The sequence below is a fragment of the Pseudophryne corroboree genome, chromosome 9 (genome assembly GCF_028390025.1).
Source record: "Pseudophryne corroboree isolate aPseCor3 chromosome 9, aPseCor3.hap2, whole genome shotgun sequence".
Lineage (NCBI taxonomy): Eukaryota > Metazoa > Chordata > Amphibia > Anura > Myobatrachidae > Pseudophryne > Pseudophryne corroboree.
Window position 1 is genome coordinate 429,901,795 of NC_086452.1, and position 17,967 is coordinate 429,919,761.

General features: G+C 47.9%; 1 protein-coding gene across 1 annotated transcript in view; it reads left to right on the forward strand.

Annotated features, from left to right (window-relative positions):
• The window catches only part of LOC134958425 (mitogen-activated protein kinase 12-like), an 87,079-nt gene that overhangs the window by 33,671 nt on the left and 35,441 nt on the right, over positions 1 to 17,967 (forward strand). Inside the window, exon 5 of the mRNA XM_063941021.1 lies at positions 15,060 to 15,089. Coding sequence (XP_063797091.1) covers positions 15,060 to 15,089 — 30 coding nt within the window. The remainder of the gene's footprint in view (positions 1 to 15,059; positions 15,090 to 17,967) is intronic.

Here is a 17,967-nt window from a genome sequence, read left to right on the forward strand (position 1 = left end):
CCATTGTTTGTCTTCTCTTCTCCATAATCCGTTAAATTCAATGGTGGACAATTTAATACACTTCAGGAAGTCCCTCTAATCTTAAAAAACAATTTGCACATTAGAATTACGTTCAAGGGACGATTCAACTAGGAGAGAAGTGTGCGTTTCCACCAATACAATATTTTTCCAGATAGAAAAAAAGTAGGCGCTTTAAAAAAATTAAATTAAAATTACATTTCAATTTATTCATTAACCATAATCTCGGGGGTAGATTTATTAGATAGCTCATTGTCAAAGCTGACGATCATCCATGCCTTGGACTGATTTTTAAAATGGTAATAGGAATAAATGCTAAACCAGACTTGTCTAGAATTTGTTTCGATTGCTATTGACTGATAGTTGCACAACCGGCTTTGACAGTAACAAATTGCATGGGGAAGAATACCCTCTTCCTTGGCTTGTGCTTACTAGTTTTCATTGGCTTGCCCCCCTCCCCCCCATCCTCCCAATTTGTCTGCCCCTCCCCCATCACCTGCGCCGTCATTGCTCTTTACAGACTTGCTCACATCATGTCAACGCAGCCCTGTCATCATTGACACATCACTCATCAATTTTTGCGATCCAATGGCGAAAATTGCTAAAAAGATGCGGGGCGCATGCGCAGCACCCGTCCTGCGCATGCATTTTCTGTGGGGGGCCAGCAAACGTGGCGGCGGGCATCCTGTGGGCGCCGGCAGGAGGCAACCTTCATTTCTGCTATGAAGCCAAAATTGCGATGCAATCGCAATTTCTGCTTGATGAAGGGGGGGAGGAGGCGGTCAGCATGCTGGGCGGCCTTGCCCTGCGATGGGCGGCCCCCAGCATGCGAACAAAAGGATTGCATATTCTGCTAAACAGTAGAATTGACAATATTTTTGCTCGCATGCTGGGGACCGCGCATCGCAGAGCAAGGCCGCCCAGCATGCAGCCCACCGCCCAGCCACTGCGATCGCGTTGAAATTGCAATCCCACCACAATTTCAACGTGATCGCTGAAATTGTGGATGGCTCCTGCTAGCGCAGCCTGGCTGCAATGGCAGGAGGACCGCCACTATCTTTTTCCATCGGAGCGGCTATGTGTGACGTCACGCAGCTGCCCTGATAACACCGCCGACATGCCCCCTGCTCGGAAGCCGCCGCCCCCTGCAACACTCCATCTCCGCCTTGGAAACGGAGCATTGCCTCCTGCCAACGCATTTACTGCGGGTCACCCGTAGTAAATGCGGGCGCATGTGGTTGGATCGTGATTTGCGATCCAGTCTGAATGAGCTCCATAATCTGTGCGGCTGCGGAAGAATGTAAGAGCCTAATCTGTAATAACCTGCGAGATGCAGGGATTTCGGCAAGTTTTAAAGGGGCAACATTTAAAAGGCAAAACCAGCCTACAGCACGCATTAGAGAGCACCACAGTAATCACTGCAGAGTATAAGTGAGCCTGGTGTACCGCAGTGCTTTCAGTAACGTGAAGAATAAGGTTTATTTTCCTAAATGACGAGCCGGCCCCTAATCTAGAGGCTACACTGCTGCAAGACGCTCATCCCATCCTGCCACCAAATCTCTTGCTGCCAAATCCTGCCCAGAGAGGAATTATATGCGCCCGTCATCGATTTCTTCCCATACAGCAAATTTATTATAGTTTCTCAACTGCAAGACTGGTAAAAATCAATCAGAATAAGCTGTATAATAATAACAACAGGAGAAAGTGGATCCCACAGGGCTACCTAGGAGTCTTTCTTACCAGACACTATTACATCAGTGGCCGCACGGACTGTCTGCCTTCCTGCAGCTCTCCCAGGGATGAGCACTGTGCTCTGAACCAGGACCTTAATAATACAGGTTATCCATTTTAGCTTTGATTGTACTTGAGTTCTTTGTAACATCTAAATGTATAGAGAACTGAAACTACTGGGAAAAATTATTTTATTAAAAAACAGTGATTTACAGAGCACTGCTAATGAGCGTTTTTGCACACGTGTCTGGACCATTGGTATATCTATAATTATGTATTTATTACCAGTAATTTATATAGCGCACACATAGTCCTTAGAGCTTTATAGAGAATATTTGTCCATTCACATCAGTCCCTGCTCCAGTGGAGCTTACAATCTCACGCAGACACATTCACACCAGGGTTCATTTTGTTGAGAGACAATTGACCTACCAGTATATTTTTAGATTGTCAGAGGAAACCGGAGTACCCGGAGGAAACCCATGCAAGTACGGGGAGAATATACAAACTCCACACAGTTAGGGCCATGGTGGGAATTGAACCCATGACCTCAGTGCTGTCAGGCAGTAATGCTAACCACTACACCAGCTGTACTCCGGTGCAGTGTGTGCGGTGCACATAGGTCCATGGGGCCCACACACCACACAAACTGCACCAATGTTTAATTCCTTTCCGGAGTCCAGCATTGTCGGCACTGCAGCTAAATGTCCACGGCGCATGCGCAGTAGTGATTTGTCGCCAGAACATGGCGGGCGACATGTTTCCGGAGACCTGCGCATATATATAAATGAGCACTGTGCAATAGCGGCACCAGGAGGGGGTTTGGGTGGGTACAGACAGATCTTTGGCTCTCTCCGTAACACCAGTGCTGAGACACCTTAACGGCTGCACAAGGGGGTAATTCAGATCTGATCGTAGATGTACTAAATTTAGCACATCTACGATCAGTTTCTCTAACATGTGGGAGGACGTCCAGCACAGGGCTAGCCCGCCCCGCATGTCAGGTTCTGCCCCCCCCCCCTTCCTGCGTAAGGGTGCAAAAGCATCGCACAGCGGTGATGCTGTCGCACCCACTGAGGAGCTCCCTGCCTGCGCAGCGTAGCTGTGCTGGCAGGCGGATACCCGCCGCGTCCTGGGTCGCAGCGGCTGTGTGTGACGTCACGCGGCCCGCCCCCGCAACAGTCAGGATATGACTGCGATGTCCTGACCGTGCCCCTCTAATGCCTTTGGCACGCTCCCTCCCGGCTCCCGCCCCGCGACCGCCTCTGCCTGTCAGTCAGGCAGAGGCGATTACAGTCCTGAGATGCTGTTAGCATCTCATTGGGCTCCCGGGGTGCGCACTCCGCAAAGGGCTTCAGACTGTGATTGCTGCCGCTGCAGCGTTCCAGTCTGAATTAGGCCCCAAGTATCTGTACCAATAGAACCTCATGGTCCAACCATCGCAGGCTGTGTGCAGAGCATTGGCTTATACCTGGGCTATACATGGGGCTTCTGCATAGTCGCGCGGTCTAAAGGGCTTCCCCAAGGAGCAACAGCCCCAAGGTCAAGACTGCTCTTGGCAGACCCTCTCTCACTGCACAGGCCCCAGTGACGCCGGATGACATGCAGCTGTTCATACCAGACACTGAACAGCTGTCTCTCACCCAATTTATCCATTATCTTTATCATTTATTTACAGGGTGCCATTTATATGTTGCTGAACTGAACTGATATCTCATGTAATCTGTGTGACCGGCTTCAGCGTAGTCCATGGTGGCGTCTATGAGACAGGAAACACATAGACGGCCATAGGAGAACAAGCAGGAGTATGTCAGCTGAAGCAGGAAGAATTATACATCCCTTACACAGGAATACGTACGATCAGGGCCGTTTCTAGACAATTTGGCTCCCAGTGCGAGATTTCAAAATGCGCCCCCCCCCCCCCATTGCTATAAAAAAAAAATTGCGTGCCCCCCCCCCCCCCATATAGCCAGAAAAAAAGCCTGCGCGCGCCGAAGGCGCGTGCGCTCCCGACAAGGCTGTGTGGCCTGATTAAAATGGGCGTGGTCTCATTACAGTGGGCGTGGCCTCGTCTGATATCACACCCACCACAGGGGGAAAAAATTAAAATAAAAAAGTCCCCTTTTTACACATTACACCAGGCAAGTGTCCCCATATTACACAGCGCGGCAGGCAGGTGTCCCCATTTACAAAGTGCGGCAGGCAGGTGTCCCCATTTTATAAAGTGCGGCAGGCAGGTGTCCCCATTTTACACAGTACGGTAGGCAGGTGTCCCCATTTAACAAAGTGCGGCAGGCAGATATCCCCATTTTACACAGTACGCAGGCAGGTGTCCCCATTTTACACAGTGTGGCAGGTATCCCCATTTTACACAGTGTGGCAGGTATCCCCATTTTACACAGTGTGGCAGGTATCCCCATTTTACACAGTGTGGCAGGTATCCCCATTTTACACAGTGCGGCAGGTGCCCCCATTTTACACAGTGCGGCAGGTGCCCCCATTTTACACAGTGCGGAAGGTATCCCCATTTTACACAGTACGGCAGGTGTCCCCATTTTACACAGTGCGGAAGGTGTCCCCATTTTACACAGTGCGGAAGGTGCCCCCATTTTACACAGTGCGGCAGGTATCCCCATTTTACACTGTGCGGCAAGTATCCCCATTTTACACAGTGCGGCAGGTGTCCCCATTTTACACTGTGCGGCAAGTATCCCCATTTTACACAGTGCGGCAAGTATCCCCATTTTACACAGTGCGGCAGGTGTCCCCATTTTACACTGTGCGGCAAGTATCCCCATTTTACACAGTGCGGCAAGTATCCCCATTTTACACAGTGCGGCAGGTATCCCCATTTTACACAGTGCGGCAGGTGTCAAGTGGGAGGGGAGAGAGGGAGAGAGAGAGAGAGAATACTTACAACTTGCCGCTCTTCGGGTCCCGCGCGCCGGCCGCCTCCTCCGTCGATGGTTATCTCCAGTCCTCTCCTCCCTCTCTCTTCCACCCGAGCGCTCCTGTTCGGGGGGCGGGGCTTCGCGGAATGACGCGTTTGCGTCGTGACGTCACGACGCAAACGCGTCATTCCGCGAAGCCCCGCCCCCCCGAGCAGGAGCGCTCGGGGGGAGAGAGAGGGAGGAGAGGAGTAGTCACAAAGTGCCGCGGCGGGCGCCCCGTGCTGCACGGCTCGCCCGCCGCTAGAAACGGCACTGCGTACGATTCCCCAGCGGACAGGATTCTGGCTGTCATGATCCCGACAGCGGGATCCTGTCTGCCAGAATGCCGTCAGCGGGGCGAGCGATAGGAAGCCCCTTGCGGGCTCGCTGCGATCGCCACGCTGCAGTTATATTCTCCCTCTATGGGTGTTGTGGACACCCACAGAGGGAGAATAGCCTGTGTAGCCAGTATTCTGGTGGCGGCATTTTACAGCCCGTTGGGATTCCAATGTCGGTATTGTGACCGACGAGATCCCAACCGGCAGTATTTGAACTGCTTCCCCTTATACAATGTCAGCATCACAACCAATACATATCTGCACTACAGGAAGCACATTCCTAGAGAGATGCATAGTTCTGTGGGAGTAGAGACTGGAAAGCCAAGAATATCTGTCTTGCTTATACATGTTTACAAATGACTCCCTCTTTCTAATTGTACTGTGTCAGCAAGGAATGAGTGCTGGAAGGAATGCACATTATGCTGAGAGCAACATATAGAAATCTAGTATGTTCCATGATCTGACATGTCTGATTTACGAGACCAAGTGTAATTATTACATGTTACCATTATTACAGGATGTAGTTTATGACCATCGGTCACGAGACCGGCACCTACATCCCACCCACCCACAATCCCAGCAGTCGACATGCTGACTAACAGGGACTGTTCCCACTCGTGGGTGTCTACCCATAGAACTTGTGGGGAGCACAGTTCTATGGGTAGACAGCTAAGGCTGTGGATAGTGGAGGATATTTTCCCTTACTTAATACAAATGTCTAAATGGCCTTATTCAGGTTTGTAAGCAAACCAAAAAAGAAAGCAACTGGGCAAAACTATGTGCACTGCAGGTGGGGCAGATGTAACATGTGCAGAGAGAGTTATATTTGGGTGGGGTGTGTTCAAACTGAAATCTAAATTGCAGTGTAAAAATTAAGCAGCCAGTATTTACCCTGCACAGAAACAATATAACCCACCCAAATCTAACTATCTCTGCACATGTTACATCTGCCCCCACCTGCAGTGCAGCATGGTTTTGCTCATTAGTGTGTTTCTTTTGTTTGCTAACAAACCTGAATAATCCCCAAAGTAAGAATTCTCTTCACATCGATGACAGCTCATCACTAGGACCTTATGTATTTATTTTTCAAATATGTTTATTGAAAGACATAAACAGCATAAAAGTCTGTAAGTACATTCTTGTATACAGGTCGGCAAGTAGGCAACAGATAGATCATATGGAAAGCTCCATAGGAGGACAAAGTAGATTTAAATATAAGTATATCTATGCATACAATTATAAAGAGAAACAGGAGGGATCGTATAAAAACAATTGAAAAACAGTTCCAGCTTGCAGAAGAATATCAAATATTAGCATGGAGTGGACAAAGTGACTCATTACAGAAGTGTACAGCTTTTGAAATGAACCATTGTCTAGAAAGATGGGAAGCCTTTCTCCAACGTAGTTGAATTCAGGGCTGTTTCTAGCCAATTTGGCTCCCAGTGCGAGATTTCAAAATGCGCCCCCCTCCCCCTATTGCCATAAAAAAAATGCGCCTCCCCCCCCATAGCTATAAAAAAACAAAAAGCATGCGCGCGCCTCCGGCAAGGGTGTGTGACCTCATTAAAATGGGCGTGGTCTCATTAAAGTGGGCGTGGCCTCATCTGATATCATCACGGCCACCACAGGGAAAAATAAAAAAATCACAAGTCCCCATTTTACACAGTACGGCAGGCACGTGTCCCCATTTTGCACAGTATGGCAGGCACGTGTCCCCATTTTACACAGTGCGGCAGGCAGGTGTACCCATTTTACACAGTACGGCAGGCACGTGTCCCCATTTTACACAGTGCGGCAGACAGGTGTACCCATTTTACACATGACGGCAAGCAAGACTCCCCATTTTACACATTACGGCAGGCAGGTGTCCCCATTTTACACATAACGGCAGGCAGGTGTCCCCATTTTACACAGTACGCAGGCACGTGTCCCCATTTTGCACAGTACGGCAGGCACGTGTCCCCATTTTGCACAGTACGGCAGGCAGGGTTCCCCATTTTGCACAGTACGGCAGGCAAGTGTCCAAATTACACAGTATGCAGGTAGGTGTCCCCATTTTACGCATAACGGCAGGCAGGTGTCCCCAATTTACACAGTACACAGGCAGGTGTCCCCATTTTATACAGTGCGGCAGGCAGGTGTCAAGTGGGGGGGGAAGGAAGGGAGAGGAAGGGGGGGGGAGAGAGAGAGACTACTTACATATAGAGAATCTTCCCGCTCTTCGGATCGGGCCGCCTCACCTCCCTCGCGCCGGCCGCCTCCTCCTTCCAGCTTGTCTGCTCCTCCTCCATCATCCCGAGTACTCCTGCTCGGGGGGCGTGGTTTCGTGGAATGAATGACGCGATTGCGTCGTGACGTCACGACGCAATAGCGTCATTCCGTGAAACTCTGCCCCCCCGAGCAGAAGTGCTCGGGAAGAGCGAGGATCAGCAGACAAGGACACACAAAGTGCCGCGGAGGGCGCCCCGTGCGGTTGCACGGCTCGCCCGCCGCAAGAAATGGCACTGGTTGAATTGTACCAGGATGTGAGACGCATTGTACCCCGAAAAAATTCTCTTTCTTCAGTAGACAATGTGAGTACATAGGGTAGCCAAATATAAAAAAACTTCTGTGATCTAGATTCTAGATCTAAAGAACAGTCTATCCACTCCATCCTGTAAACATGAGTTAAGCTCGGCAACATGAGAGAAAGTAAGATGGGCGTAGCGTGAATCCATTGGGACAAAATAGTTTTTTTTAGCCACTGCTGCTATCTTAGCAAGCAAAATTTTAGTGCCTGTAGTATGTTGTGAAGGTGTGGGTTGAGTATAATAATTTCACAGAGCCCATGGCATTGTTATGTTAAAAGAGATATGGAGGGTATTAGCTACATCATTTTGGACATTAACCCAGAATGTTTGGACTACCGGACAAGACCAGAGACAGTGGACAATATCAGCGTCAGGGAAGCAACACTTAAAACAGTTAGAGTCATCAGCCACTCCCATTATAAACCGTAGTTTTGGGGTATAGTATGCCCAGTGGAGGATCTTGAATTGCATTTCAGCAAACGAGGAAGAAAGTAACTGTTTATTCAGTGTGACTGAGGCTGTGACAATAGTTTGTAGGGGAAGATTAGGGGAGGAATCTTTCCACTTTGCCATACCTGTAGATAGGGCAGTAAGGTAAATTCTCTTCCTAACTTGGTCAAATAATAAAGACGTCGGAAAGGAGGAACCTAAGCGGGTTTTTATCAGTATATCAAACACCAAAGAATGGTTTGAGTGATTCAGATCAGTTAATAGTCTGGTCACAAAAACTGCGGGCATGGAAATAGGCAAATATAGGGATCCGGACATCAGGAAACAGCTCCTTGAGCTTTTCCAGGGTGTGGGTAGCGTAGAAACTATCATTCACCACGTGAAATGCCAAACAGAGTCCATGGAGATGCCAAGTCCAGAAAATCGCATGAGGGTCACCCTGTTGAAAATCACAATTATGTAATAGTGGTGAGAATATAGTGCGAGTATGGGATAATCCCAGTCGCTTACTGGATAGACGCCATGCCATACAGGGCACGTACAATAATGGATTACCTCTACAGGAAGAGAGGGTGACGAGGTATGTAAAATAGAAACCAAAGAGTTGTTGATAAGAAAGTCCCGTTCAATATCCGAATTAACAAAAGTAGAGGTTTCATCCAGTCCAAAGCATACCGCAGATTAGAAGCTATAGCATAGTCTTGTATGTTGGGAAGATTAATGCCCCCTAGCGATACTGGCTGTTGCAATTTCAAGCGATATCCGAGGGCGCTTACCTGCCCATATGAATTTGGATAAGGCCGTATTGATAGTGGCAATCTTTTTTTGTTCCATAAAAATGGCAGCATCTGGCCTGGGTATAGAAATCTTGGAAAAGAAACCATCTTGAATAAATGGCATCTCCCAATGATAATGGTAGATGTTTCCTTTTTCAAAATCTTTCAACATTTGAGTTACAAAGGGAGTATAATTAATAGAATATATCTTGGTAGGATCGCTAGGAAATCTCAGACCCAGGTATAATAAATGATCCTGGGCCCAGCGAAAATGAAAGAGTTACCCCATCCAGACTTAGCTATAGTATGTAATGCTAGAGCAGGGGTGGCCAACCAGTCAGGGACAAAGAGCCAAAAAACCTTGTTAGGTACGTCAAAGAGCCGGCATCGAGCCGATGGCGCGCATGCAAAAATGGGGTGTGGCCTTGTGCCTGCTAGACCACACCCCTGGTATAAAATGCACTGAAAAAGCCAGAACATAAAATTTATTTTTTAAAGCCAGATCCATTGAAAAAGCCACTTTCGCAAAAAATAATTGAAAAAGCCAGATTCACATAATAAACTTCAGCTCCCTCATGTGTCACTCCAGCCAGCTCCCCCATGTGTCACTCCTGCTAGCACCCTCCCGCGTCACTCCAGCCAGCTCCCCCGTGTCACTCCAGCCAGCTCTCCCATGTGTCACTCCATCCAACACCCTCCTGTCACTCCAGCCAGCTCTTCCATGTGTCACTCCTGCTAGCACATTCCTATGTCACTCCAGCCAGCTCTCCCATGTGTTACTACTGCCAAGACCCTGCTGTGTCACTCCAGCCAGCTCCCCCATGTGTCACTCCTGCTAGCTCTCCCATGTGTCACTCCAGCCAACACCCTCCTGTCACTCCAGCCAGCTCTTCCATGTGTCACTCCTGCCAGCACCCTCCTATGTCACTCCAGCCAGCTCCCCCGTGTCACTCCAGCCATCTCTACAATGTGTCACTACTGCTAAGACCCTGCTGTGTCACTCCAGCCAGCTCCCCCATGAGTCACTCCTGCTACCACCTTCCTATGTCACCCCGTCCAGCTCTCCCATGTGTCACTACTTCCAGCACCCTCCCGCGTCACCTCTGCCAGGACCCTCTCCTGTGTCACTCCAGCCAGGTCTCCCATGTGTCACTACTGCCAAGACCCTCCTATGTCACTCCAGCCAGCCCCCTTCATGTGTCACTCCTGCTACCACCCTCCTATGTCACTCCAGCCAGCTCTCCCATGTGTCACTCCTGCTACCACCCTCCTATGTCACTCCAGCCATATCTCCCATGTGTCACTACTTCCAGCACCCTCCCACGTCACTTCTGCCAGGACCCTCCTGTGTCTCTCCAGCCAGCTCTGCCATGTGTCACTCTAGCCCACCCCCATGTATCCCTACAGCCCCCCATCAACTCGTGCCATTGCAGCAGTCCCTAATGTGTCCTCTGTTTGCTTGTGGGTGTCTCACCTCTAGTATCTGACACCTTCAGTTTTCAGTCCCTGTAGTGCTGCTGCGTGTCTGGCTGGAGTGCAGCGGTTTCTGTATCTGTTGTGGTCACATGATTTAGAGTGTAGGGAGCCACATTTGAATAAATAAAGAGCCACATGCGGCTCAAGAGCCACAGGTTGGCCACCGCTGTGCTAGAGCTTCTGTTTTAGTGAAGCTAACAGTGAAACCTGAAACCAGTTGAAAATCAGCCAAAATATTTTGTAGGGAGGGGAGTGCCTGTTTCGGGTTACGAAGATACAAGAGTCGGTCATCTGCAAAGGCCGATACTTTAACCTCCGTATCACCCAATCTTGCCACGTACTATACTTAAAAAATACGCGGATCAAGGGATCTAGTGCCAAATTGAATAACAGTGGCGAGAGGGGGCAACCTAGTCGGGTGCCCCTGGACAAAGTAAAAGGTGACGAGTTGGGCCCATTAATAGTTAAAGAAGCAACTGGGTGTGAGTATAACATAGTGAATATTCTAATAAATTCCAGGTCAAACTGCTGAGCATGGAGTATTTGTGAAATATGTGACCAGGAGACCCTATCGAAAGCCCTATCTGCATCACAGCTGACTATGATGGCTTCTTTATTATTTAATTGATAATAGCGGTGTATTGCCGCTACTAACATGCGTACGTTATGGACCGAAGTTCTGCCCTTAACAAAGCCATTTTGGGCTGGGTGCAATATTCGAGGTAGAAAGCTCTGCATACGCTGCGCCAATAATTTAGTAAAGAGTTTCAGGTCCTGATTCAATAGAGAGATGGGCCTATAAGACTGGACCTGTGTAGGATCTTTACCAGGCTTTGGGGAAAAATACAATCCTAGCCTCACAGAAGGTCAGGGGAAAGGGGGGGGGGGGGGGAGGTGTTCTCCAGAAAGCAAATAGTTAAACAAAGTAACCATGTGGGGTAGTAAATGGTCCAAGAGGAGTTGATCGTACTCTGCTCCGAAACCATCAGGACCTGGAGATTTACATTTGGCCAATGATTTGATCAGAAAGGACAACTCTGCGTCTGTTACAGGCGCAGTTTAAGGAATCTCTTTCCTCTGCAGTAAGGACAGGCATTTCCGCCTTAGAGAGAAACCGAGCGCCTTCAGAGTTCAGACGGAGAATCAAGTGGGGAGGTATAAAGAGACTGATAGTACTCCCTTAAATTATTAGATCTACTAGACGGGTCTGTAACCGGGGGTCCACTTGAAGGGTTAATTTCCAATATAAGGGAAGGGGCAGTATGGGACGTATAAGATTAGCCAACAGTCTCCCCGATTTATTGCACCCATAATAATATTTTCTACACTGAATGTCATGAGCAAATTGGGCCCGTTCAGTGCATAAGGCATCATAAGAGTGTTTGGCGTCTAAGTAACGCTGTCGGGAGGCTATAGAGTCTGACTGCAGCATGACTGCCACTGTCAAAAATCTACTGTGATCTTCTATAATTTTTGAGAGCTTTCTCCGTTTCCTGGCAACATACTCCATCACCTGACCTCTAATTACCGGTTCCGCCGCGGTCCAAAACAACTGAACATCATTTAAGTGACCCGATTTATCATGTTCATAATTACAGACTGTAGTAATCAAGTGTTTACGAAAATCAGTAGACCTGGCAAGGTAGGCAGGAAATCTTCAATTATAAGAAGTAACCAGGGGATCATTAATAGAAAGGGTTACCCAAACCGGTGCATGGTCCGAAAGAGCAATGGGGTCTATACCTGAGCCGACCACCCTATTATATAGTGTATCTGAAAGTAACCAAAACTCTATACGGGAAGAAGTATGATGAGGGTGAGAATAAAAAGTATATTCTCGTGAGACCGGGTTTTGGCATCTTTATGGATCACATAACTTCAAAGAATCAATCAAAAGGGCTAGCAAGGAGACATCACCCTCCACACCCCGGCCAGAGGAGTGGTCCAAACCCCTAGAGATAGTACAATTAAAATCGCCACCAAGCAATATTTCCCCTTACGCCCATTCCTGTAATTTGGAATATAAAGCCGTAAAGAACTGTCTGGTCGAGCCCGTTGGGGCGTATATCGCCGCTAAGGTGTACAAGGAACCCAAAAGGGAAAGTTTTATAAAAAGGAAATGGCCCTCCGGATCAGATCACGTATCTTTGATGGTGTAAGGCAAATGTTTCCAGAATAAGATCAACCCCCGCCCCCCCCCCCCCCCCCCCCTACGTTTAGCAGTGAATAAAGCTGTTTTAAATTCTCCCACCCATGGTCCCTTAAGTGTATTCGGGGTCTTTTATATCCCAATGGGTCTCTTGTAAAAATACAATATCTGGCTTAAGGCGTTTCAAACGTGTTAACACTTTGCATCTCTTCACAGGGGAATTTAGTCCCTCCACATTCCAAGAGACAAATTTCAGGGAGGACTGAGACCCAGTGGAGCTATCAGTGGGAGTAGCCATATTATCCAATACCTACTCTATGCCATAAAACAATTATGGATATGAGAAGCAGCCGTGTCCAGCCCGTCCCAGCGATCGGGCGAGGACCGAAGTGTAAATATCCAGGGCAACCTGCCAAACCTGTACACATATACCACAAATGAAAAATAATAAATATAACAGACAATTTTCAAAACATCTTATAACTTTTCTGAACCCAAGAGGGCAATCTATCAGATTGCCAGTATCCATAATAATGACAGTAAGGCCAGAGAAGATAGGGGGAGTTTTAGGGAAGCATGTAAGGATCTATCACAGTTAACCCAGCAGCAGTAATACCAGTACAATACAACATGGCGAGGCCACATGTGTAGCATAATTTGCAGCAGGGTAATTCATAAAAAAGAAAACACAAGTAGAGTAGTGCCATGTCTCTCAGTCAGCCGCACCACAACAAATATTAAGAAACAGCGGAGGCCGTGATAGCCAAATGAGAAAATAAAAACCTGAATGTAAAAGAGTAGAAAAGATAACAACACAAACAATATTACTCATCGTCAGTACTCGTCCAATCTGAGTGTCGAGGATCCAGAGGAGAGGGAGTCCACAAAATTCTTGGCCGCCTGTGGCGTTTCAAGGAAGTGAGGTTTGCCATTGTGAAAGCCACAAAGCTTTGCGGGATACAGCAGTGAAAATCGGCAGCCCAAATCAAATAATTTTTGCAGGCCGGGGTAAATTCACGACGCTTCATAACCAACAAATATGAAAAATCCTGGACTAGCAACAGCTTTGCACCCTGATAACGAAGATCGGCACTTTTACAATAAGCTTCCAATAAACGCACTTTGTCGGCATAGTTCAAGATCCGCAATATCACTGGGCGAGGGCGATCCCTCGTAGCTTGCCTGTCAGGGCCTACACGATGGACCCTCTCCACCGAGGAGCTAGGCGGGACACAGCCCAGTTCTTGCGGCAACCATTCGGAGACCAGCGGCATCAGGTCAGTATGCTTGAATGATTCAGGGAGACTGATGATGCGGGAATTATTTCTACGATTTCTGTTCTCTAAATCTTCTAGTTTGTCCGCCATGGATATTACCGATTTCTCCTGATCAGACAAATTGGCTCTGGCCGTTGCAAGCTCGTCTTCCAAATCTGATATGCGTTGTCCTGCCTCAGATAGACGCTGATCGTGTTTCGTGAGTTGGATGAGCGCTGAATTGATAGAATCTTTAAGTGGTGCTAATTTTTGATCCAGAAGCGAGGCCAGAAGGGTGGTCAGTTCTTGAGAGGTTAGAGAGCCAGTCACGGCAGGTGGAGTAGTGTCGTAGGCTTGTTCCTTATCAACCTCGCCCCTATGAGTACCGGGAGAAACGGCAGATGATGTGTCGTTGCCATGGCCCTTGCCCGTCTGGCCACCCTTAGTACCTCTCACAGGCCTGGCCATGTATTTATCCATAACTATTGCAGTGGGAGGCAGAGAGAACAGATAAAATCGGATGAAAGGAAACCACAGTGTTTGAGTACTAGACTCCTGACAGCCTGGCCTGCGAACAGCTATCGGAGCCTAGGATGGCACTGCAATGATCCCTATGCACTGCTCCCTATTGCCACCAGTCCCCAACAGGGGCCGGGGGAGAGACCAGCAATGTGGGGGGAGTTGCCCGGTAACCAGGGGCAATACAGTTACTGGGAATCAGGGACAGAGCCTGGAGTATGGCGGGGGTGGGGGTGTAAGTGGTGGGGGGGGGGGGGGGGGGGGAACAACTTATCCCAGGAGATAGACAGAAGTGGCTTGGGAAAGCCTGCTGCAGCACCAGAGTGAAGTAGTGGTATAACACTGTCAGGGCCCTCAGCCGAGAGCCCCACTGCTGGCTTGTGATTGCAGTCCTCATGGGTCCCCTCTGGGTCCTGGAGAGTCTCCGGATGTGGATGTACGCCGGCCGGCGGTTGGGTGAGGAGGCCCGGACCAGTGCGCTAAACTTGAGGCTGCGGCTCCTTCCTGTCAGGTAGGCCGCGGCTTGCGGGAGCTGGAAACCGCATTCACTGGCTCCGTGCGTGCACTGTTCGGCTGTCCGGAGTGTGCTGGCCCGTTGATCGTGCGGTCAGAGTGCTGAGACCTGCTGTGGCCCCGCTCCCAGGGTGTTACAGGGAGTCAGGCTCCGGAGCTCAGCGGCCGTACTTCTTTCTTCTATGCCCGCTAGGCCACGCCCTCATCACTAGGACCTTTGTTGGTAACATGCATTCCCGGTACATTCAGTGCAGTATTGTCATATCTTTCTTAAAATTAGGTATCCCAGTGTATATATAAGATGTATACAAACTAAATCTTTTTATTTTTCAGTATATTCACTCCGCTGGCGTTGTGCACAGGGTAAGTCTATCAATACATTACCTATAATAAATGCAGTACAGTATATCTCGGAGCGCCCAGCTACTGTTACCGTGCCGCTGTCACATTCCCACGGTGTAGGCCAAATATTCATGACATGCAACCTATGTAATCACTGGGACTGATTACATAGGTACTTAGAATGGCTTAGTGCCTCATGCCTCTGAGACTGTGGTAAATGAATAGGCTGCATTCTTATTTTGTGACACTCTACTGCTGGGATGGGGAACCTTCGGCCCTCCAGCTGTTGCTGAACTACACATACCAGCATGCCTCGCTACAGTTTTGCTATTTGGCCATACTAAAACTGTTGCAGGGCATGCTGGGACGTGTAGTTCAACAACAGCTGGAGGCCCGAAGGTTCCCCATCCCTGCTCTACTGAATGGTCGCCTTTACGGAGGTCATTTAGGAAATGCATAACATTTGAAGTGTAATGCAATATGAGCTTTGTTTCCGATGCAGCGGAACAAGCTACTGAGAAAAGATAAAGGAAAGGAGAGGGATTATTTTAGGGGCGCTGCTTGCTGTGTGTGGTGGGGTGTCCAAACATTTCCACTCCATCAAGGGCTTGGATTGTGCATCAGCCTCATTCTATATACTAATTGTGACCTGCACCTCCATGTTGTCATGTGGCTGACCCTTCAATCATCATAATAAATCGCTAATAAAGTTCTGATGTCCCCTAAGTCTGGTGGTTATTTTTAGGCATAAATTAGGCCAAACTGAGGAATATTTTAGTATTTTGATTTACTTGAAAAAATGTGAACCTCAAATTTAATGAAAAAAATGGTACTTAAATGGTAGCTTTATTCTGCTGTGATGTTCATACGTTTCCCCAGTGTGCCTCTAGTGGTAGCTCTGCCACTCTGCGTGGCAAAGCTCCCCTCTAGTTTGCAGAAGCATCTCCCGAGAGTGTAGAGCAGGTAGGTGTGTATACTGTATTGCGCTTGCTGGACCAGACAGTCACACTGATTCAAAACAAAGGCATTATGAGGTGTATATGGACAGCGCTAATATATGACCTCTATTTAGTGTAGCTGACCGCACATTTAAAGATACAATTTCCAACAGCCTTGGCTAGTATTACATGCCCTGAGAGCCATCAGTAACAACTGTAGCACTATAAACTGTAAATAACCAGCTCTCTACACTCCATGGCACCCTAACAATGCACCTCAGTCTGTGCACAGGTGCTTTAGAGAACTTGACACTAGAATATACAGTTGTTGTTTAGAATTGTGCCAGCTGGGAAGTAATTCCTTAGATAATGTATGTCAGATATATGTAAATAGTTTGAGGATTATGTTCTCCAGATCCCACTTTACAAGATTTAAGAAAGTTTGTCTACTTTACAGAATGTCAGGATCTGTATTAGCTAGACTACGTGCCTACTCTCTGGAAATCCTTTGGGAGACATCTAAACATTTGAGGCCTCCCCAGGGACTCCCAGAAAATACCTATGCATTTCGCCCTCTTCTGGGTTAAATAGGGTCATAATTACATGTTTTTCAATGAATAACATCATCTTGGCCTCTCTTTCTCTGCATGATGCTGTGTTTCAGGACATTGCGCCACAGGGGGCGGTGCCATGATGCAGTTTCCCTAAAAACTAAAACTAAGGGGTTAATCCAATTTCCCATGAGTATTTCGCAGGCTGAACTCACTCAAAACTGCAGTTTTGTGCAAATTCGAGCAGAAATCGGGGTAACAGGGGTGCGAGATGCGGTGCTGTTGCCAACGTTGAAATGCAGCGGTGACGGCAGCTCACACCCTTTGCATTTTATTGGAGTGACCCATAGTATATGTTAATTCATATTATTGGGCTATTCTAATGGTGTGTGAAGTAGCCCTCATTTATGACACACACTCAAAGTGCAGTGCAAAATGCCTTGTTATTGTACCTGAGCCCCCTTATGGGGAAAGTTTCAGCAGACGTCAGGAAGACACCCTGATACAAGTCAATGCTTACACTATCAACTATGCTTACTTATCAACTTATTCAAAACTACAAATATAAGCAAAACCAATATTAATAAATTAAAAGTAAGAATAACAGACCACAATACCGTACCGGGTTGGACTGGCCCACAGGGGTACCAGGGAAACCACCGGTAGACCCCACTGCCTGAGGGTCCACTCCTTTCTCTAGGGATCAGGTTCCAGACTGTGCACTTGTATTATACATGGTAGATATGTTGCATTACACTGCACAAGACTATTGTGCACTTCAAGCCTCTGTGGAGGCTGACCACACCCCCTTTGTAGGTTGGCCACACCCCCAAGTATGCATTCCCCCAGTGGGCCCTTCATACCCCAGTCCGACACTGATACCGTATCGTGTCACACGGAGCCAGAACAGGGGTTCTCAACCTCAACCCTCAAGTTTTCCCAACAGGTCATGTTTTCAGGAATTCTGTCTGTGGAAACAGGTGGGATAATTATTGATGCAGCAAAACAGATACCTGTGCATGACTAATGAAATCACAAAACATGATCTGTTGGTGGTACATGGGGACTAGAGTTGAGAACCACTGAGTAAGAGCATTTGTTTTTGTTACAAACTAAGGGGGGTATCCAATTAGTCCCAAAAAATTGTGGGGCACAATCTTTGTTGTGCTGATTTTTTTTTCTGGCTATCCAACTAGTTCCCATTTTTTGTGCTAAGAGAATGTTTGTTTTTCAGACAAAAATACATAGAATCCACAAAACATCACAGACCTATGTATTTTTGCGGCCACAATCATGGAAAACATGCATACTCACCGGGGATTTGTATTTTGCCTACCTGAGGCAGGCAAAATAAAATCCCAGATTAGTGGTGGAATCGGGGATAATTGGGTAGCCACGGACAGTTCAATT